The following is a 22,547-nucleotide window of genomic DNA, read 5'->3' as shown; positions in this document are numbered from 1 at the left end:
GGCATCTGAGAAGCACTTTCTGCTCCGGACCCAAGTTTACGGAACGTCCGGGTTACCAGGAAGCTCAGAGCAAAGGTCAAACCCAGATCATGAACCTTCCCCCAAGTTCGCGGGGCAATCCGACCCCCGTAATATTCCGCCCTTATGCGTCATGGCTGCCAGTCGCAGTCTTTCAATGGATCCTGAAGTCGACACCAGACAGCTCCGACCCCACCAACGTTTCCACACTCAAGAACGCAACCCTCTCTCATGCCTTACTACGGCCCTGAAGCCGTCCTGAAGAAAAACTTGCGTTGCCAGCTTGCCCCAAAGCAAGATGGCTGCCAATCTCTATTCTCCGCTACCGAAATGAAGCTAACCACTTCCCGTTTAATGCCGCTGCCCGGCTGCCCTCAACTAGCATGGCTACTCCGGCTCATGCCTCACTATGGTCTCGAAGCCGCCACTAACCGGCCAGGTTCCGGGAGGCGCTGTTCAGGATGCAGCCACCCCCGCCCGCCTCTCCCCTCCCCCACGCCCGCGGCGGCGGCGGCGGCGGCGGCTGGAGCCCGGATGCGGCGCCGTGAGACAGGCCCGGGAGAGCGGCGCGGATGGATCCAACATGGCGGCGCCGAGCCTGAGCCGAGAGTGAGGCGGCGGGGCGGCCGGAGTGGGGAGGGGGAGGCGAGCGGGACGGGGCGGGGCCGGGCGGGGCCGGGCGGGGCCGCAAAGGGCTTGGGGAAGGAAAGTGGAGGGGGAGGCGGTGGCGACGTCTAGCCTGAGAACCTGAAGAGAGGGAGGTGACGGGACGCTGCAAGGTGGGGGAGGGGAGCGGCCGAGGGGGGCGTGCGGGGGAGGTGGCAACTGTGGGAGAGGGCAGGGTCGAGGCGGAGGAGTGGGGCAGGGGAGGGGCGTAAACAAGGGCCGAGGCTGGGCCGGGCTAGGGGTATTAGAGAGGCCGAGGTGGGGAGTGGGGCTGCGGTCCCGCCGGGCTGAGGGGGTAGGAACGGGAAGGAGGGGCCGAGGGTGTGAAGGGGTAGGGGGCTTGTGGCATGTGGTTGGAAGAAGGACTGGACTCTTGTAAGGGGTGTTGTGGAGAGGTGGGAAAAGGTGAAGATTGGATTTGAGACGTTTGGGGGGAGGTTCTGAAAGTGTTAAATTGGAGGTGGGAGGGGGAAGGGCGTAGGGGAGAATTTGGGTGGAAAAGGAGAGGACGGAGGTTTGGGGAATGGAGAGCGTGCGTGTCGGTGTGACGAGGTAATGGAGAAAGTGAGAGACTAGGAAGAAAGTTTGGGAGGAAGGGGAATGGGATGGGAGATAGGACAGTGTAGCTGCACGAGTGATAGAGGTTCAGGGGTTTCCCTTTCCCCTGTAGAAAGGAAGAGAGAGCAGAGTTAAGCAGCATCAGTTACAGCCAATTCTAATTGCCAGGCCTTTAGCTTTTACTAGGGTGGGAAGGGCAGAAGGGAATGGTCATGTGGATTTGGAGAATTGGGGTTGGATGAGGGTTCAACTGGATTTCCAAAAGCTGCCTAGCTTACTGCTCCCTTGTTTTTCCTGGTTACAAAAAGAAGAGAAAATGGGGAGCCTGGTATCGCTGGAGTGTGGAAGGAGTAAAGGACTTTTCTAGTTTTAAACAATTAGCAATGCCAGAATGGGGAAACAGCCATGCTATGTTGGAACGCTGTTTGCAGGGAACAGAAAACACAGGATGGTGTCTAGGCAGCCATGCTAATTAAATGAGTGCTTTCGTTTCCAGACCCTTCTTTTGCTGTTTAAGTGCTAGGAGTGAGGGTCAGTATCCATACATAAAAAATGTTCCCTGGTGAAATGTAGATGTTTGACTGGATGCTGCCCCAGTGGATATTTTGTTCTCACAGTGTGTGAGAATTTGGAGGATAGTTCTGGTCTCATAAGTGAAGTAATGGAAAGAAAGTGCCTTCTTTGTCTGTAACCACTTTCCTCCTAGTTCATCTAAAGATGAAAGTCAGTGTTAATACTGCAGCAAAGTAGGTGGGCCTCATAAGGAATTGAGGAGTCAGGTGAGGTGTCAGAGGATAATTGGTTTTCCCACACGTTGTTGAATTTGGGACCTTTCTTGCCCTAAGCCACGGAGACTGCAAATTCTTGGAGTTGGTATTGTGTTGTGAATTGGGTAATAGAAGGTTAGGGAAGCCTGGGGACTCTGATGGGAGTGAGTTCTCTCATTTAACTTGGAGTGGATCATTTCAATTGAAATGGCTTTAGGCTTGTCTGTATATTTTTGCAGCTGAGATTGACTACCTCTTTGAGGTTTCAAAATAAAGCTTGAAAATTGACGCTTCCCCCTCTTATTTGTTTTTGCTTTGCTGCTGGCTTTGAACCTTGTGCTAGGAAGAGACCTGGGAAATTAAGTTTCTTGCAGAGGTAAGTCTGGAACTTTTTATTGTTTTCAAACAATGGAAGGGAATGGAAATGGCATGAAATGGAAATAGCATATTGGGAGTTGAGCTCAGTAATGGGGTAGCTGACAGGGAAAATGGGTTTTCAGTGGGTAAGATCTGTTGCAGTCGTTGTCCCTTTGGGTCACTGGAGATTGGTAGGAGGGAAAGGAGAACAGAAATTAGGTGTCTTAGGGCAAGACTCCAGCCTTGTTTTGTTATTATCTAGCCTTCGTGGTCAGCTCTGAGAGAAACATTTTTAAACTTTGTACTCCAGTACAGTGTCTATTAAATGTTGCCCTTGGAGGGTTGCTGAGGCACCTGCCCTGGGAAGGCTTTTCCTCTAGCTTACTCTTTCTCCTAGTTGTTCTGGAATCTTCATTTTGAAAACACAGTTTGTAATTCTGACTTCCAGATATTTGGTTACATTTTCTTGGTCCTACCAGCAAGAAAGCTCTTTATGTAGTCGTCTTAGTCATCTTTAAGGTTTTCCATGTCCTTTACATTTCAAGTTTCAAGACATCACTCTTTTTTAGATTTTCCACATGACTTTCCCTCTCACAGGGCTTCTGAGAGAGTCAAATACCTCTGGTTCTTTTGGGATGAAACTAGACTGTTGTTTTCATTTCAAGACATCACTCTTTTTATTTCTTTCACATGACTTCTAAGGGCTTCTGAGAGAATCAAGTACCTCAAAAAATACAGATCTCATCCCTGGTTGGGATGAGACTAGACTTTGCATGGAAGTAGAAATCTAATAGATAACGATTAGTCAGGAGGAGGTCCTGTAGATACATATAGATTGTTGGCCCTTGGCTGGCTTGGACCTCCCAAAAGAAAACGAACAACAGAAAACCCTGCAGCTCCAGGAAATGCAGCAATTCATCAGAATAAAGAATGAGTCTTGGGAACCTATGAAGGGTGATCCATACGTTAGGCTCCCAAAAAGGCCCAAATCAGCCAGCAGGATCAGGACTGTTGTTTACTGGAGTGTTTGTCTCTTGGTGTCTGGCAATATTTCAGGCACCAAGATTCTGAAGTTCTTTCTAATCTTCAGTTTTAGAGGAGTATATTCTCCTCACTACCCTGATACTTTTCACCTAGGATCTCTGTATAATTTAAGCTGAGTTCCTTCGATTCACTGCCACAGAAAGCTGAGTATATTTTGGTTTAAGAGGAAGTTGGCCACGTTCTTTTAGTGCTGAAGTTAGATAGATTCTTGGAACCCCCATCTGGATTGCTGAGTGAGTGAACTCACCATCCTAGATGATAATTAAGTGGGGAGGGCTGCCTATTAGTCTGCATGCCAGCCTCCTGACATTTCTCCCAAGGACAAGCATGGCCTTGGGAAACTTCTGCCTCTTTTTGCTTCATTGCATAAGCAGTATAAGTCTGATCAGCAGCGTAACAGGGAAGGGTCTGCTTTTGGTCTAGTTTTGGGACTTTAAAGATGGCTGCAAGGTTTAAGTGAAGGATCCTTTCTGTCTGTCTTGCAGAGGATGGCATTTCTCTGATCTGCACAGAAATTTAGATTGAACTAGGTCAAATTAGACCTCCTGGGATGGGGCGGAAGGGAGTGTAGTCCTGTCACCTGCTGTTCACCTAAATGGCAACAGCAGGTGATAGAGAAGCCAAGGTTGGAGTGGGATGGAACTCCTTAGTTAAGTTAAATGAGTCTTTGTCTGACTGGCTTTTCTTCTGGAATATTGTTTGATGGGTTTGGGCTGGAGGGACCAAATTACTTCCTTTTCCAGATATAGGATGGAAGCGACATGCTGTCTCTCCTTTTGACCCTCCATCTAGAATAGGATTTCTCATCTTTAGCATTATTGACATTTTGGACCAGATAATTCTTTGTTGTAAGAGGCCGTCCTGTGCATTATAGGATGTTTAGCCTCATCCATCGCATTTACTCACTGCACGCCGGTAGCACCCTCCCTTACCACCCTCCCAGTCCTGACAATCTAAAATGACTCTAGACATTGCTGAATTCCCCTGGAGGGCAGAATCGCCCCTGGTTGAGAACCACTGACCTAGAAGCTCTGATAATTCCCGTCACTTTGATCCAGCCTAGGATCTGCGACTTAAAGGTGGCTGTTTTTTCCTCAAATCTAGGGAGTTAACCCTCAGGATTGAGACCTATTGTAGAATTGCATCCATTGATACATAATTAGGACCACAGTGCTTTCCTGTATTCTGCTTCATTTTCCAGTGACCAGGTATGTGGGGACAATATTTCCTAATTTCCTGGGGTTTATAGTCAGGACACTTTGAATTAGGGAGCTCTGAAGCAGCCTGCTCTTCTGATTGGTTGAATGTGAAACCTGCCCATCTGTTTTTTATGGGATCCACATAATGAGCAGCTGGCCAAGGGGAACAGGTGGGATAGGGAACAAGGAGAAGTTGTAGGGGCTCTAAGGAGACTCAGTTTTCTCATGTTACCTGCTATGAGCAAGAAGTTGTTTTCCTTCAGTCCCCTCTATTTGTAGCCAGTGACTGCAGCAGGTGAAACAAGAGAGGAAGAGACAAGGAAAACCAGTCAATAGTTGAATCGCTATTTTCCGTGTTGTTTCCCATGCTTTGGGTGGGACATCTGGGCTCTCATAACTAGATATGGGCTATATTTCCTGTCCACCTATCTGAACCCATGGTATGGGGCTAGGTGATTACAGGGTGGCCCTCCCTTTTTCTTTTCTTATTTGTTTATTTATCTGTTTTTGGCTGTGTTGGGTCTTCATTGCTGCGCATGGGCTTTCTTTAGTTGCGTCGGGCGGGGGCTGCTCGTTGTGGCAGTGCGCGGGCTTCTCACTGCAGCGGCTTCTCTTGTTGGGGAGCATGGGCTCTAGGCACGTGGGCTCAGTAGTTGTGGCTCGCGGGCTCTAGAGCGCAGGCTCAGTAGTTGAGGTGCACGGGCTTTAGTAGTTGTGGCTCACGGGCTCTACAGTGCAGGCTCAGTAGTTGTGACGCATCGGCTTAGTTGCTCCACAGCATGTGGGATCTTCCCGGACCAGGGCTCGAACCCGTGTCTCCTGCATTGGCAGGCGGATTCTTAACCACTGTGCCACCAGGGAAGTCCTCCCCTTCTCTTAAGGGTATGAGTCTCTCTGTGTTTCTGTTTCAGGATTACAAGAGAGAACCAGGTCCTACTTGCTCTTCAATTTTCTGAGTCCCCAACAGCTTGACATTTCTGAAGTAGTTTATAATTTTATTCTCTTTCTAACCTAGCCTCAGTTTCTTGGAGTATAAAATGGACAGAAGGGCCTGTCTCGCTGTTGAGTAGGGTGCTATGGTATGGGTAGTTTTGCAATGTGGGGGAGGCTATAGCCAGTTAGAGTATATGCATGATACCTGAGTTGCATGTACTTTTAATTGGGTCCTCTCACTCTTGGATTTTTGTGAGTTTTTTTCTTAATTGGTGTTGCTTGTGGTGATCTCTTGGAGATTCATTTCAGTTCAACAACAGGTTACTCCTACTATATGCCAGCCTCCATTTATTGCTAGGCACTAGACACATAAAGATGAATATGACCTAGGCCCTCTACATGAGTCGCTTAAGATCTAATAGGATAATAAGCACACAAATAATTTTAGTACACTTCGATAAATGGTTTAAGGGAAATATGTACAGTGTTCCATAGGAGCACAGAAAAGGACTACTTATACCAGCATGGGGGTGTAAAGAATGAATTTGAAGATGGCATCTGAGCTGATTCTTAAAGGATGAGTAGGAGTTAACCATCTGAAAAAGGGTGGTAATGGGGGGTGTGGAAGAGAAGGGAGAGGGGCATTCAGGCAAAGAGAAAGTTACAGAGAAATGTCTGAAGTCTGAAGAAAGTTACAGAGAAATGAATTGTATGATGTATGTGAACTATAAACAAACGGATAATGTTAGAGAATAAAAAGTGAGTTATGAGGTTGGCAGAGTAGGCAAGGCCTGATCTTGGAAGGTTTGGTGTGTTGGGTAAGGAGTTCGGAGTGTTCTTATTGGTAAGGAGGGGACTGCAGCGAGGTCTTAAGCCGAAAAGTGATGTGGTCAGTTGTGCATTTTAGATAATTAAGCTGGACGTGGGAGATTGATTTAGGCAGGTTAGGGTTGGTAATCCAGGTGAGTAATCCATGTGAGAGATTACTGGGGCCTGAACCATCATGGTAGAGGTGGAAGAGTGAGGCAGATTTAAGAAATAGAAAGTAGCATCAACAGGAATTTATAATTGATTGGGTGATTGGAGGTTGTGGTCAGATGGTGGACCGGTATTGCGTGGTACTGTCTGCCAGGGCAGTAAATATGAGTGGCTAGAGAGGAGGTGAAAGTTGTTGGACTTGAGGATTGGTTATTGGCTGGGTCACTGATACTACCCAGGATGATGGAGGAAATTTGTGAATTAAATGCCAAAATATATAATAAATGTAGGACTGCGATTGGTCATTGACAGGGGATTGGTAAATGACAACCATGAGGAAAGGTTAGAAGGTGACATATCCAAACGGTGTGTGAACATCAGGCGAGTACAGGTGGCATAGGAGACTTACAAGAATGCTCAACCTAGGAGCTTAGTGATGTTTATTGTTTTAAATCCATGAGTTTTGGTGGATATTTAATTAACTTTCTTAGCATTTATTCTCCTGGACTTGGTTTGATTGTAGGAAAAATGAGATTAGGTTTGTGGAGGGATGAGTCTGGGCTGCAGAGGCCAAGGAGGCTTATCTCTTTGAAATCTCTTAACCATTTAGATAAGTTTTACAGTGATTTCACATGCATCTTCTCATTGGATTCTTAACTCCGAGGAGTTAAGTCTTTCATCCCTGTTTTATAGATGGGGACAGTGAGACTTTGAAGTTAAGTGACTTAAGGTCACACAGCTACACAGTTTGTTAATGACATAGGCAGAATTTCTTTTTTTAAGTCCCATTTTTCTTTTTTCTCTTCATGGTTATTTACGGCTGCGCTGGGTCTTCGTTGCTGCACATGGTCTTTTTCTCTAGTTGCGGCAAGCAGGGGCTACTCTGTTGTGGTGCACGGACTTCATTTTGGTGGCTTCTCTCGTTGTGGAGCACAGGCTCTAGACGTGTGGGCTTCAGTAGTTGGAGCTCACAGGCTTAGTTGCTCCGTGGCATGTGGGATCTTCCTGGACCAGGGATCGAACCTGTGTCCTTTGCATTGGCAGGTGGATTCTTAACCACTGTGCCACCAGGGAAGTCCTGAAATAGGCAGAATTAAAACTAGTTCTAACCCTAAAGGCTTTCAGTTTCCCTGTTGTCGGCCCCTAAGTTCATCTGATGCAGCTTCTGTATTAGAATTTAGAGTGAATTCTCTACTTCTCCTCGTTTCACCTACATTTAAGGGGTGAATTGATTGGGGGTGCTGGCAGGGAGAGCACAAGGGACCAAAAGCAGTATTTTGGAGGCCAGAGGAACAATTGGGGTAATATTTAATAGAAAATTCTGCTGAATATGTAGTGCTAAAATTGCAGTTAACAAGTCTTACTTAGCAGAAGTTACTATCTTTTTCCAGTAGGATCTGGACTTAGGGCAGCATCTGTTGGATATACAGAGCTCTAGGCTGTATTTTTTAATAAGTACTTTGTAGGGACTTCCCTGGCAGTCCAGCAGTTAAGACTCTGTGCTTCCAATGCAAGGGTCGGGGAACTAAGATCCCACATGCCGCGTGGTGCAGTCAAAAAAAAAAATAAATAAATCCTTTGTAAAAGTTAATGAATGCTTATTAAGCACTACACTGTGCCAGGCATTGTGTTGGGCTCTGGGAATATAGGAATGGACGACTAATTCCTGACACTGAGTGGTTCACAGGTTCTTTCCTTTTCCTTATAGTATAGTGGGGATTGCAGCTGCTGAGCAGGGATTCTGGAAAGCGTTGTGCACCTGAGCCCCCAGCATGGCGGGCCTAAAGCGGAGGGCAAGCCAGGTGTGGCCCGAAGAGCACGGTGAGCAAGAGCATGGGCTGTATAGCCTGCATCGCATGTTTGACATCGTGGGCACCCACCTGACACACAGAGACGTACGAGTTCTTTCCTTCCTCTTTGTTGATGTCATTGATGACCACGAGCGTGGCCTCATCCGAAATGGACGTGACTTCTTATTGGCGCTGGAGCGCCAGGGCCGCTGTGATGAGAGTAACTTTCGCCAGGTGCTGCAGCTGCTGCGCATCATCACTCGCCATGACCTGCTGCCCTACGTCACCCTCAAGAGGAGACGGGCTGGTGAGGGTGCATTGGGGGCTGGGGACACTGGAATCAGGGAAGAGCTGTGGGCGGCCCTGTGTGAGCAGCATGGGAGTCCAAGCAGAAGGAGGCATTGACGCTGGGGAGTACTGAGGAGAATAAGTTATGAGGCCCATTGGAGGGTTGGACTAGGAAAAGGGAAGGGTGTATCTTTTCCTGAGTGAATCCCTCTCCCCCTACAGTGTGCCCTGATCTTGTAGACAAATATCTGGAAGAGACATCAATTCGCTATGTGACACCCAGAGCCCTCAGCGATCCAGAACCGAGGCCTCCCCACCCCCCTAAAACAGGTGAGACAATATTAACTCCCCCTAATTTCCATAATCAAGAAAGAGGACACTGGACCCATCTTTTCCCAGTTTTGCCAGCCTAAATGAAAGGACAGTGTTCCCCCCCATATCTGGCCCCCCCAAAATCAGATGAGGTGTTAATGCTTCATCTGGGTCCTGTAATTGTTCCCACATTGTGTCCACCTTTCAGGTCACATTATTGATACTGCTTTTAGTGCTAAGTCTAAATGATCCTTCCTCATTCCAAGTGAAATATTTGAATTTCTGCTTTTACCCTACTATGTCTCCCTTTTTACCCTCTGGTCAGTGCCTCCCCACTATCCTGTGGTGTGCTGCCCCACTTCGGGCCCTCAGATGTGTAGCAAGCGGCCAGTTCGAGGGAGAGCCACACTTGGGAGCCAGCGAAAACGCCGGAAGTCAGTGACACCAGATCCCAAGGAAAAGCAGACATGCGGTGAGGAAGTTCAAGGGTTCTAGAGGTAGAGTAGACTTGAAGGGAAATACAAAGAACTGCTGGAATACTGGGCAGTTATTCTATTCAGTGTAAGGCTCAGTTTGATTGCTGTTGCAAAGTGAGATTGAATGGTATAGTCTCTGGGAGGAGAACTCCTCTTCCTTTGTGGCAGAGTACATTTCAACTCTTTCTAGGTAATACTAGATGAAAGGGATGCTGTTATGACATCCTTATTGTAGGATGACCCAAGTCATGATAGAGTATTAAAGTGAAATTCTGTGTCTCTTAATTAGGAAAATATCTCCTAGAATCAAGGTGCTACTTGTGAGTGATGGAAGTAATCTGACCTGGGCATGGCCCATTTAGGGGAACCTCTTGAGTTCAGGCAAGGATTTCAGAGGTACACAGAAAAGAACTAGTCCTGGGAAGAGGTAGAGAAGCTGTCAGGTGATGTTCCCAACTTTGCTACTCTGCTGTTCTATTCAGCCTTTCAAACTTGGGTGTAAACTGCAACCTCTTCTGCATATCTTCTTTTCCCCACAGACATCAGACTGCGGGTTCGGGCTGAATACTGCCAGCATGAGACTGCTCTGCAGGGCAACGTCTTCTCTAACAAGCAGGACCCACTTGAGCGCCAGTTTGAGCGCTTTAACCAGGCCAACACCATCCTCAAGTCCCGGGACCTGGGCTCCATCATCTGTGACATCAAGTTCTCTGAGCTCACCTACCTCGATGCATTCTGGCGCGACTATATCAATGGCTCGTTACTAGAGGCACTTAAAGGTGTCTTCATCACAGACTCCCTCAAGCAGGCTGTGGGCCATGAGGCCATCAAGCTGCTGGTGAATGTGGACGAGGAGGACTATGAGCTGGGCCGACAGAAACTCCTGAGGAACTTGATGCTGCAAGCATTGCCCTGACCTTTTTCCCCTTCTCACTTCTCTGGGGACTTCTCACCACCCACCTCTGGAGCTTACATACCGTTCTGGGGTTTGTCCTCTACCCTTCCAACCAATCACACCCCTGCCTTTTTTTTTTTTTTTTTTAGCATTGCCCTGACCTTTTTCCCCTTCTCACTTCTCTGGGGACTTCTCACCACCCACCTCTGGAGCTTACATACCGTTCTGGGGTTTGTCCTCTACCCTTCCAACCAAATCCCCCCCCTGCCTTTTTTTTTTTTTTTTTTAAAGGAAAAGACAAACGAAAAATGGAAGTGGTGTTCCCCACCCCTCCCTGCACCCATGTGCCTGGGCTTCCCTTTGTTTCCCTTTTCCACTTACCCCACCTCATGTGTGTCTCTACAGCCACCTTGCCACTGAGCCATAAGACAAATGTATAGGGAGAAGCAAAGTCTATAGAACATAGTCTTTGTAAGGGATTGAAGTGATCACTGCTTTTGGGTGCATTGAGGGGTCATCAGTACTTCTGGCGTTATGAGGGCTCTTAAATTTTGTCTGAGAAACCAAAGGGCTGTCAGTAGGGAGCTGTGTGGAAGGTGGGACTCTGAAGTGTATTTTGGAAATTAATCACCACCCTCTCCCAAATTATAGAATTTTTAAAAAACGAAGCTGTGGCCCTTTCCACTCTCTTCTGGCCCTTGGTGCTGCTCCTCTCGGCCTCGTTTCCTCCATTCCATGGCTTGAAACCTCGGCCTGGTGTGGCTCCTTCCTTTTCCCTCTTTGTCAAACCCTCTTCAAAGGAGTAATAGGTAAGCGGACTAGGTCAGCCTAGTCGCCCTCCCAACTGTGGTGTGTGTGTACACACATACACAGGGTGGATGGAGAAGAGGTTGCTGATTAAAATACACTCCCCCTAAAAAGGGGAAGGGGGAGTGTGACACTTCCTTTCCATGTTCAAGTGAAAATAAATAATGTACCCTGCAGCCCTTTTCCCCTTTGCTTTCTTCTGGCTTGGGCAAAGGGCATCATAGGTGAAAGTGAAATGATTCAATATCAATTCCTTTCTTCTTTTTCTTTCCCCATCCTCTATCCCCACTCCCACCCCCAAGCTTGGGAGCATGGGGTTGGGACATGCACTGAGTGTCGCACTTTTATTTAGATAGGGAGGCATGTTGAATGAGTCAGGAGGCCTAGAACTGGAGTCTAGTCCAGCTGGTACAATACCACCTCCCCTTTCAGCTCCCAAAAGAGATATCCAGACACAGACTTTACGATTATTATATTTTTTTCATTGCCAGTGCTGCTCAGCCCTCAGCATAACTTCAGTTTTCATGAAATAAACAGTGACTATATAAAATTCCACCTTTCTGAAACTGAAATCTGAGCTCAGGTGAAAGTTTCTTCTTTCCCAAGAAGTTGAGCCTGTGTTCCAGCAAGAGAGACAAGGTTCTCCAAGTGAGGGGAGCTGCACCTGGGTCCTGCCTACAAGTCACAGCAACACCAGCTCACAATGGGGGTCTCAAAGGACAGAAGTCAAAAGTCTTAAGACAATGGGTGACCCAGATGGCCATAGAGTTCAGGCCTACGATGCTGGAACACAGGCAGGTGTTGGCGCAACCGTCGCAGATAACTGAGGTCAATTCGGGCAAGGCAGAGGCCTGGTCCTTCAGAGCAGCGGGCCACCACTGTTCCCCAGGGATCTACTACCATGCTATGGCCATAACTTGCTCTCTTCTCATGGTGGCGTCCACACTGTGCTGCCGCCACTACGTAGCACTGGCTTTCAATGGCACGGGCCCGCAGCAACACCTGGGGATGGAGGACATAGGCGTTCACTTAAATCCAGGTAGCAGCTAGTAGGGAAGTGATAGGCCATGGACTACAGGCCAATCTCCCCACTGTGACCATTCTGATAATTGCCTATGAATGATTTACTATGTTAACTATTCTGAGAGGCAACAATCTGGGGAAATGAATTTTCCCACTAGGTGGGAAGTAGAAGAAAATCTTTTAATTGGTAGAGCCAAAGGAGGAGAATGAGGTAAGAGAAGGCCCTTATGTTCTAAAGAGGTGTCCTCTTACCTCCCAATGGGCTGGGCCTGTAACAGATCCAAACGCTGAAGGGTAGGTAAGTATTTCTGCTCCAGCCTGAACCAATGCCAGAGAGAGTTCAGGGAACCGCATGTCGTAGCAGATAGCTAGACCAATCTGGAATGAAAACAGCCTATTTAGTCTCCCGCCCTGTTTGTCACAGCATCTGGTCATAACCCCGCTACTCCACTCCTTAGGGCTTTCTGTCCTCTACTACCACTTCAAAATATTCCTAGTCCCCTCCCTCTCGTTCCTCTCCCACCCTCATCCTTTCACAACTCCCACCTTGCCTGCTGGTGTGCTGACAGGAGACTCTAGACTGGGCCCAGGTATGGTAGAGTTGCTTTCATGCATAGGCCCCTGCCCTGGAATCTCTACGTCACACAGATGCGTCTTCCTATACGTGGCCACTACTGACCCTTGAGTAAGAGGGAGAAAGAGTACTCAGTGCTGGTGCTCTAGAAGCCCAGCTTAGTTCCTCTCCTCCCAAAGAGGAGGCAGCTTATAGGCTAGGAACAGAAATACAAACGCCCCTAAAACCCTTGGCCAAGAAAACAGAGTTGAGAAACAACACAGAATTCTGGAGAATCTTAGAAGAGCCTGAGAAGAGGCAGGCTGAAGAGTCTCACCCTTGTTGTTCAGAATCACATGACAATTGTAGATTTTCTGAGTCTGCTCCCAGTCTTGGCCACGCTCGTGGAAACCACCCAAGGACAGCCAGAGTCCACATTCCCTGAGGGGGAGGGGACACTGACAACTCTTCTCAAGGCTCTACCCTCATATCTGGCAATCCTGGGACATTACCCAGAAAGAACTACTACTCCCTCCCCCTCCCCCTGATACCTGGCAAGCTGGGTATATTCTCCCAAAAGGTTCCCACCCAGTGGCTCAGACAGGTGAAGCGTCTCTTCAGGGTTCCGTGCAATGAAGTCAAATGCCTCAGGCAGGAAAGCCAGGCAAGCGCCCAGTCTGGCAGCCTCCCGAATCAGCTCGGCACACGTTATAAAGTTATGCTCCTTGTCTGGTGTCGATGTTACCTGGCACACAGCCACCAGGGGTAGTTCCCAGGAGGAAGAGGAGACAGCCATGGCTCTGAGTCTGTAAATGGCACAGGCAGGACTCAGACTGACTAGCGTGGGGAAACCCAAGTTTAATGATAAGAGGCTAAATTGGGGAGGCAGGAAGCCTGGGCTTTCCTTTGAATCTGCTCTTCCAGGGCACAGTGACCCATGGTACAATGACCCACTGATCAAATGTTCTGTGATGGTTGGCACCCCAGTGTTTCCCACCATCCATACATTTAACAAACATTTACTGAGCATCTAGTATGTGCCAGGCACTGAGAACACAACAAAACATGTTACCTGGGCTGAGCACAAAGTACTGAGAGTCGAGGTATCCGGAGTCCAGGACACAAAAGAAGGGACAGGAGCTGGTGAGGAGGCCTGATGATGAAACCCAACCTGAAAAAGGTGAGAAATCAGGACACCAACCCCACTCTCAAGCAATACCTTTCTAAGATCCTCTGACTTCTCCCTTCATACTGTGAAGCTGAATCAGGGCCCCGCCTGTAAAACCCCCCAAGTCTTCAAAACACTCTGTACCTTAAGTAATTATGGGCTACCAGAAGAGCTCATAAAGTGGGAAGATGGAGGAAAGGGCTTTGATCTCACATTAAATTGAAGCCTCTTTCCTCAGTCAAATGTTTCCGCAGTTCACAAGTCATCTCCAAGATACTTCTTTGGTTTTCCCAGCCTCTGTTCTTGACTGTGCACCTGCACAGTTTTATTGACGCAAACCATATTTCCCCCACCAGAGTCTCTGAGGGTAAGTTCACCCTCCCTCGTTCCTCATCACCCAGGGCCCAACCCACGCCCCACTCTCCAGTTAACCCGTTCTTCCCCGCCTCTCCCAGGGGCAGCGTCTCTGTTGCACAAGTTAAAGCATGGCAGGTGAGAGTCACCGCAGCGGTTGGGATAGGTAGTAGGTCCTACATGAAGATACGGCCAAAACGATTCGCAGGATCCGAACCGAAGAGGGGCCTGGAGGTGGGGTCGCCGGGGGCGAGAGGGCGGTAACTCCGAGGCCGGACGTGACGCAGGGCGGGTGGGCTGAGCTACGCAGGCCGGAAGCCCAGCAGGCGGTGAAGATGGCGGAGAATAGCGGCCGCACTGGCAAGAACAGCGGGAGCGGCGCGGGGAAGGGGACGGTGTCAGCAGAGCAGGTGGGGAGCACGGAACGCGAAGGAGGGCAACCCGGCTGGGTCCGGAGTCGATGTGAGAACGGGGGAAGCCTGTGGCTGGTGCAGACCTTTACTCCAGTCCCACATTTGCGTGGCCACCCAGAGAGGGGAGGGTCCTTGGAGAAGCTAGCCGAGCCCCCGGGGAGAGAGTAGGCGGATTGGTAGGTGAAAGCCACGCCCCCTCGGGGTGTTGAGTGAGCCAGGGGGATAGAAAAGCTCTGAGAAACAGGGTCTGGGAGGATGCGCAAGTCTGAGGAAAGATGGGTGGTCACTTTCCTTATTTTCCTCCGCACCTTCAAACAGGGTATGGCTGGGCAAGGCAGCTCCTAACGAATCCCAGGGGATTAGTCAGCGGCTGGGAGTGTAGTCTGTTACTGGACCCTGAAACCACGTTGAAAATCGTCATCGCTCTGCAGAGACACGTGACTCACATACTCGAACAGTCTAGTGTTTCATACTGTTTTGATTCGGGAGTCATTACTAGATTGAATTTTTTTTAGAGACCAGAAATCCTTTACTAAAAATCCGAGCATGCATTTCCCCTAGTGCCTTGCCTAGCACCGGGAAACGTTTGATAAATTAATCAGAAAAGCCCCTAGTGGCTTGGGAACCATGGTTTGCTAATAGTGGGGCTCGTGTTTACTAGGGGTGGGAAGAAATCTGCGTAATAGGGAAACGTAGTCAAAACAACAGCTTTTTAAATTATAGTTTCATTTATCAGTTATTTGTTGAACAGTTACTATAGGCAGAGGTATTTGCATAAAGATCTTTAAAACTGACCCCTACAGTCAAAGAGCTTATAGTCTGGTGGGAAAAATATGACATACAAAATGTTAATGTGCGGCAAAAATATATCTAAGAGAGATATAAAGTGCTATGGAACTTTGGGGAGGAAAGAAGAGATAGTTTCTGACTTAGGGGGAAAAAGGCAAGGGAGAAGGAACTTGATACTTTTTGAGGGTCTGCCATGTGCCAGACATTCTGCTGGGTACAGGGGAAAAGATAAATGAAATAAACCTTGTTTTCAAGTTAACACACAGACTCATTTGAGAAAAGACAAACAGTAAGTTTTTTTTTTTTGAATTTTACATTATTTTTTATACAGCAGGTTCTTCTTAGTTATCTATTTTATACATATTAGTGTATATATGTCAATCCCAATCTCCCAATTCATCCCACCACCACCCCTCCCCCGCCACTTTCCCCCCTTGGTGTCCATACATTTGTTTCTCTACATCTGTGTCTCTATTTCTGCCCTGCAAACAGGTTCATCTGTACCATTTTTCTAGGTTCCACATATATGCGTTAATATACGATATTTGTTTTTCTCTTTCTGACTTACTTCACTCTGTATGACAGTCTCTAGATCCATCCACGTCTCAACAAATGACCCAGTTTCGTTTCTTTTTATGGCTGAGTAATATTCCATTGTATATATGTACCACATCTTTATCCATTCATCTGTTGATGGGCATTTAGGTTGCTTCCATGACCTGGCTATTGTAAATAGTGCTGCAATGAACATTGGGGTGCATGTGTCTTTTTGAATTATGGTTTTCTCAGAGTATATGCCCAGTAGTGGGATTGCTGGGTGGTATGGTAGTTCTAATTTTAGTTTTTTAAGGAACCTCCATACTGTTCTCCATAGTGGCTGTATCAGTTTACATTCCCACCAACAGTGCAAGAGGGTTCCCTTTTCTCCATACCCTCTCCATCATTTGTTGTTTGTAGATTTTCTGATGATGCCCATTCTAACTGGTGTGAGGTGGTACCTCACTGTAATTTTGATTTGCATTTCTCTAATAATTAGTGATGTTGAGCAGCTTTTCATGTGCTTCTTGGCCATCTGTATGTCTTCTTTGGAGAAATGTCTATTTAGGCCTTCTGCCCATTTTTTGATTAGGTTGCCAAACAGTAAGTTTTATAATGTTCCTCACGGGCCTTCTTAATGGCAGCTAGAGGAGGGACCTCTAACTAAGCAGGAGATTATGAGATTGGGGCGGGGCTGGGGTGGGGAAGGGAAGTGTGGTATAGTGGGGTGGCTAAGAGTGTAGTGAGTGCACTGGGTTCAGATAGATCTGTATTTGAATCACATTTCTACCTTTTACTACCTATATATGACCTCCCATGAGTTACTTCTTTTGGTCTTCTCCTTCTGTGGAAACGTAATGGTGCTTACCTCACTGTATTTCAATTATTAGGCTAGACAACGCATACAAAGTGTTTTGCACAGTGATTGGAATATACTACATGCTTAATAAGTGTTAATTACTTTGTTTTGTAAAAATGATAATCCTTCAGCTCAATTCTAAAGGATGAGAGAAGTTAGTCAAGCAAAGAAGGAAATGGAAGATTTTCTAGGTAGAGGGAATAATGTGTTTAAAAACACTGTGGCATGAAACTGCCTGTCATGTTTGGGATGCAGGTGGACTTAAAGTTTGGGATGGACTGCAAGACTTGAAAGTGGAGAAAAAGAGATAAAAGAGGAATCTAGGATGTCCCTCAGGTTTCTGTTTTTGATGGTGCCACAGGGAATGTAGGAAGATGGACAGGTTTGGGGAGAAAATAAGTTTGAATTTGGGTTTCTTGTGGGATATCCAGGTAGAGACACTTAGTAGGTGGTTTGATTTATAATCTTGAGTTACAGAAAGAAATCTGAGTTGGAGAAAAAGATTAGAGAATTATAAGTTTATGGATGGTAGACAAAGCCATGGCTGTGGATGAAATCACTTACAGTTTGTACAGAAAGAGAGAAAGTAAGTAGAACAGGAGTGAAACTAATAGTTAAGGGGTGGTAGAGAAAAAGAAGCCCTCAAAAGAGACTGAACAGTTGTGGTAATTGAGTTCTGAGGCTTTCCTTGCTTAACATTCTCTGGCCTTTGTTTGTGTTCTAGAGAGAACACTGGGTTAAAAATATTATACTTATCACTGGTGAAAGTTTGAGCCATATAGACAAGATGGAGGCAAGTGGCACATTGTGCTAGGCCCTTTCCTTGTTTTATCATCTGTTACTTAATTACTGCCATTTGAAGTAGCAGTATTGCCCTCAAGATGTTTGAGTTTCGGAGGCTTTAGCTAACTTACCCAGTGTCAGTAACTGGGAGAGCAGGGCTCTTAATTGAGGGCCTTGAGCATCAGACAGACCTATTTTTTATACCATAATCCTATTAGAGATATTTGGGCTGAGCCTGAAGGACTGGATAAATTTGAACAGGTGGCAGTAGAAATAGAATATAGGGAATAGGGTAAGAAGAGATCTGAGGAAAGCATAGACTGACATGAAGTGCAGTGACTAGTTTAGCTAAATCATGAGTTATAAGTTAGAAAGCTGTAGTCTTAAAGCAAGCTGAGTCTTTGCATGGCAAAGAATTCAGGACTTTTTAATGTAAGCAGTGAGGGAGTCATAGAAGGATGTATGTTATACTATTAATTTTTTTTCTTATTACATAAAATTATACACATTCATTTTAGAAATTGTAGAAAACACAAGAAGTACAAAATAAGAAATAAATTACCCATGATCCTACTTTACCTGTGATCCTACTATCCAGAGGTAACTATTCTTACCATTTTGAAATATATCCTTTGAGAGGTACCCCCTCCTTTATCTTTTTGTATATGTGTGTGTAGTTGGAAAGGGAGGGCCTGTATATTTTACATATTTAATTTTATAAAATTAGTATTATACACTATTTGCTGTTTTGTAATCTGCTTTTTTCTCTTAAAAAGATTTATTTATTATTTATTTATTTTAGGCCGCATCGGGTCTTAGTTGTGGCACGCAGGCTCCTTGTGGCATGTGGGCTTCTCTCTAGTTGTGGCATGTGGGTTTTCTCTTCTCTAGTTGTGGCATGCAGCCTCCAGGGCGTGTGGGCTGTGTAGTTTGCCGCACGTGGGCCCTAGCTGAAGCGCGTGAGCTCAGTAGTTGTGGTGCACAGGCTTAGTTGCCCCTTGGCATGTGGGATCTCAGTTCCCTGACCAGGGATCGAACCCCCGGCCCCTGCATTGTAAGGCGGATTCTTTACCACTGGACCACCAGGAAAGTCCCCGTAATCTGCTTTTTAAGCCTAATAATATATCACGAATATTTTTCTGTGTCACCCAAGTGCTAAAAGAATTAAATTAGCAACAATGTATAGGATGGATTTGGAGAGTCCAAAAAGGGACATAATTTAGAAGACTGTTGCAGTAGTTCAGACAAGAGGTAATGAAGGCCTCAACTAGGGTGATGTCAGTAAGCCTAAGAAAAATTGCTGAGGTAGAGGCAATAAATTTGGCAGTTGATGGGATGAGGGTGTGTCCAAAGATGAAACCAGGGTTTCCTACCAGGCTAGAGTCATGTCACTAGCAGAAATAGGGGAGACAAGAAGAAGAGCAGTTTAAAAGGGAGTAAAAGAAAATTCAGCTTTGAATGACCTGAGTTTAAGGTATCCATAGGACATTTAGATGGAGGTGCTTTATAATAATAGCAGGCACTATTTATTGACAATCTGTTATATGCTGGATATTGTCCTAAGTCCTTGATGTAATTAATGAATCCTCTCAACATCCTATGAGGCAGATATCTCCATTTTTTTTGAAAAAACTTAGATTAAAAAGAGAAGTAACAACAACAAAAAAGTAACTTGGGAATTCCCTGGTGGTCCAGTGGTTAGGACTCGGTGCTTTCACTGCCATGGCCCACATTCAGTCCCTGGTTGGGGAACTAAGATCCCACAAGCCTCATGGCCTGGCCAAAAAAATAAATAAATAAAGTGAATTGGGAGGTGAGGAAGTGGAGGCAGTGCATGTAGACTAGTCCTAAAATATTTGATGAAGAAAAGGGATGAGAATCATCATTTGACGATGGTCAAATCATCATTTGATAAGGTCGAAGAAATTTCTAGAGTTGAGTATGTTTGTCAGAAAAGGGGGCACTGAACTGAAAAGAAGATATTTAGTGCAGCAATAGCCCAGAAAATGCTTTTCCAGATGCATCCAGTCATAATTCTCTACCTCTTTTATTCTTCCATTGAACCCAATAAGAGTAAATATCATGTAGATAAGAAGACCAAAGGACCTTTTGGGGATAAATGTAATGATTGTAGATTTTCCCCAAAGTTATCAAAATTATATGGTATCAATTAAACAAAAAAGAAAGAAAAAAAAACCAAAATAAATCAAGTGGAAATAGTTTGACTTTTTTTTTTTTTTTACAGTTGTGTGTGTGAACTTTTTTTTTTAACTTGTTTATCTTATTTATTTTATTTTTGGCTGCACTGGGTCTTCGTTGCTGCAGGCGGCCTTTCTCTAGTTGCAGTGAGAGGGGTCTACTCTTCGTTGCAGTGCCCAGGCTTCTCATTGCGGTGGCTTCTCTTGTTGCAGAGCACAGACTCCAGGTGCACAGGCTTCAGTAGTTGTGGCTTGCGGGTTCTAGATTGCAGGCTCAGTAGTTGTGGCTTACGGGCTTAGTTGCTCCGCGGCATGTGGGATCTTCCCGGACCATGGATCGAACCTGAGTCCCTTGCATTGGCAGGCAGATTCTTCACCACTGCGCCACCAGGGAAGCCCTGTTTGTTTGTTTTAGAATTAAATGAAATAAAGAGTCTAGCACAGGACTTCCCTGATGGCGCACCAAGGAAGACCCAACGCAGCCAAAAAAAAGAGTCTAGCACAGTACCTGGCACGTAGTAGTGCTCCTTTACTATGCAAACTGTGGAAGGAAGGCAGGTTATTGTAGGACTATGAAAGATATAAATATTTTAAGAGGGGTTGTATGTGCATATTTTAAATTTCCAAAGAAGATAACAATAAAGATGAGAAGGCAGGCTGCATGGTGGAAAATAAGGAACACAATACATGAAAATAGAAAAAGTTTTCTATCAAAAAATGTAAGTAATTGCTATATGCTTACATGTGAGCCCATAGAAGGAGTTAATATGGGAGTTGGGGATGGCAAGAACTGCTTCCTAGAAGAATCTAAGTTGAAACCTGAAGAAAGAATTAGAGTTAGGGGGGTGGCACAGTGGTTGAGAATCCGCCTGCCAACGCAGGGGACACAGGTTCCATCCCTGGTCCGGGAAGATCCCACAGGCCATGGAGCAACTAAGCCCGTGAGGCACAACTGCTGAGCCCGCGCGCCACAACTAAAGCCCATGCGCCTAGAGCCTGTGCTCCACAACAAGAGAAGCCACCACAATGAGAAGCCTGTGCACCACAAACGAAGAGTAGCCCCTGCTCGCTGCAACTAGAGAAAAGCCCTCACACAGCAAGGAAGACCCAACGCAGCCAAAAAAAGCCTAACACTTAAAAAAAAAAAGTTAAAAAAAAAAGAGAATTAGAGTTAGGCAGAGAAAAATGCAATGAGAGAGGTTTGGGTAAGTGTGCCAGGTAGGGTGTGGATTCTATGCCAATGCCTGAAGGCAAATGAACAGGGGAACTACAAGTGGTTCTACTAGGCAATAGTGCTGACTCTAAGAGGTGGGAGAAGGACTGATTGGGAGAGGTCAGGAAGGACCAGGTCTTATAGGACTTTTTTCTGCTGTCTTCAGGAGTTTGGATTTTATCCCATGTTGGTTTAGGCGTAGGAATAATATGGTTAGATTTAAATTTAAGGTTACGTTTGCTGAAGTGTGGGGAATGGATTGAAGGGGGCTGATCTGGAGGCAAGTGTGGAACTCCAGTAGTACAGGTGAGAGATGATAGTGGATGGATTTGAGGTATTTAGTATTAATAGATAGATATGATTTAGAGATTAATTGGGTGTGGATAGTGAGTTGAGGGTGATTCCAAGGTTTCTGGAATTAAGATCTCTTCCTGCTCTAAAAATTATTAAATTAACAAAGATAATATAAGCTACCATTAGGTACAATCATGACATTGCTGGTAGCACTGTAGAGTCATCTGGTCATCTTGGAGAACTTTATAGCAACATGCAGTAGAAACTATAATAATGTTAATACCCTTTTGACTCATTAATCTTACTTTGGGGAATATGATTCAAGAGAAATGGCTGTAAAATTTTTGTACTATTTGTCCAGATATTTAAAATCAATACTATTTATTACAGAAAAATTGGAAATAACCTAAATGTCCCAACAAGAGAAGAATAGTTAGCTTTAAAAAATATATCAATGGGGTGTAAATGCTATATAGCCCTTAAAAATTAGAAAACCATGTTTTGTGGGTGAACAGATAAAATGACACACACACACATACACACACACACAGGAGAATATTATTCACCTGTAAAAAAGAAAGAAATTCTGCCATTTGTGACAAAATGGAGGAACCCTCAGGGCATTAGGTTAAGTGAAAATAAGTCAATGAAAGACAAATACTGTATGATCTCAATTATATGTGGAATAAAAAACCAAAAACTGGGGGCTTCCCTGGTGGCGCAGTGGTTGAGAGTCCGCCTGCCGATGCAGGGGACATGGGTTCGAGCCCTGGTCTGGGAAGATCCCACATGCCACGGAGCAGCTAGGCCCGTGAGCCACAAGTACTGAGACTGCGCGTCTGGAGCCTGTGCTCCGCAATGGGAGAGGACGCGATAGTGAGAGGCCCGCGCACCGCGATGAAGAGTGGCCCCCACTTGCCACAACTAGAGAAAGCCCTCGCCCAGAAACGAAGACGCAACACAGCAAAAAAAAAAAAAAAAAAAAAAAAAAAACCCAAAAACTGAACTCATAGAAACAGAGTAGATTGATGGTTGCTTGGAGGGGGAGGTGAGGGAATGATTAGAGGGGGTCAAAGGGTACAAACTTGGAGTTATAAGATGAACAAATTCTGGGGATCTAATGTATAGCATGGTGACTATGGTTAGCAGTACTGTACTGTATACTTGAAAGTTGCTATGAGAATAGATTTTTTTTTTTTTTTTTTTTTGGGTACGCGGGCCTTTACTGTCGTGGCCTTTCCCGTTGCCGGATGCGCAAGCTCAGCGCCCATGGCT

At 45.9% G+C, this 22,547-nt stretch overlaps 3 protein-coding genes across 7 annotated transcripts in view; 2 read left to right on the top strand and 1 right to left on the bottom strand.

Moving 5' to 3' along the window:
• The first annotated feature begins 590 nt into the window (after positions 1-590).
• DEDD (death effector domain containing) lies at positions 591-10,427 on the top strand. 2 transcript variants are annotated; one of them, XM_007467119.1, is made up of 7 exons: positions 591-627; positions 2,353-2,385; positions 8,229-8,415; positions 8,545-8,617; positions 8,821-8,928; positions 9,236-9,382; positions 9,926-10,385. In XM_007467119.1, exons 3-7 carry the CDS (start codon positions 8,293-8,295, stop codon positions 10,300-10,302), a joined length of 828 nt encoding a protein of 275 aa, XP_007467181.1. In that variant the 5' UTR covers positions 591-627; positions 2,353-2,385; positions 8,229-8,292; the 3' UTR covers positions 10,303-10,385. The 2 variants fall into 2 exon arrangements, with proteins under 2 accessions (XP_007467181.1, XP_007467180.1); XM_007467118.1 differs by lacking the exons at positions 591-627; positions 2,353-2,385 and having other exon boundaries at positions 8,243-8,617; positions 9,926-10,427.
• NIT1 (nitrilase 1) lies at positions 8,103-14,466 on the bottom strand. 4 transcript variants are annotated; one of them, XM_007467123.1, is made up of 7 exons: positions 14,367-14,466; positions 13,737-13,835; positions 13,216-13,470; positions 13,002-13,105; positions 12,658-12,791; positions 12,364-12,489; positions 8,103-8,614 (listed from the first exon to the last, which is right to left on the bottom strand). In XM_007467123.1, coding segments are annotated over exons 1-7 (735 nt in total). In that variant the 5' UTR covers positions 14,369-14,466; the 3' UTR covers positions 8,103-8,599. The 4 variants fall into 4 exon arrangements, with proteins under 4 accessions (XP_007467185.1, XP_007467183.1, XP_007467182.1 ...); XM_007467121.1 differs by lacking the exon at positions 8,103-8,614 and adding an exon at positions 11,419-12,090; XM_007467120.1 differs by lacking the exons at positions 8,103-8,614; positions 14,367-14,466 and adding exons at positions 11,824-12,090; positions 14,046-14,098.
• A 9-nt stretch (positions 14,467-14,475) lies between these two features.
• Positions 14,476-22,547, top strand: part of PFDN2 (prefoldin subunit 2) — a 13,817-nt gene continuing 5,745 nt past the window's right edge. Inside the window, exon 1 of the mRNA XM_007467117.1 lies at positions 14,476-14,596. Coding sequence (XP_007467179.1) covers positions 14,522-14,596 — 75 coding nt within the window. The 5' untranslated portion in view covers positions 14,476-14,521. The remainder of the gene's footprint in view (positions 14,597-22,547) is intronic.

This window comes from Lipotes vexillifer, unplaced genomic scaffold (genome assembly GCF_000442215.2).
Source record: "Lipotes vexillifer unplaced genomic scaffold, Lipotes_vexillifer_v1.1 scaffold902, whole genome shotgun sequence".
Classification (NCBI taxonomy): Eukaryota; Metazoa; Chordata; class Mammalia; order Artiodactyla; family Lipotidae; genus Lipotes; species Lipotes vexillifer.
This window is presented reverse-complemented; position numbering and strand designations above follow the sequence as displayed.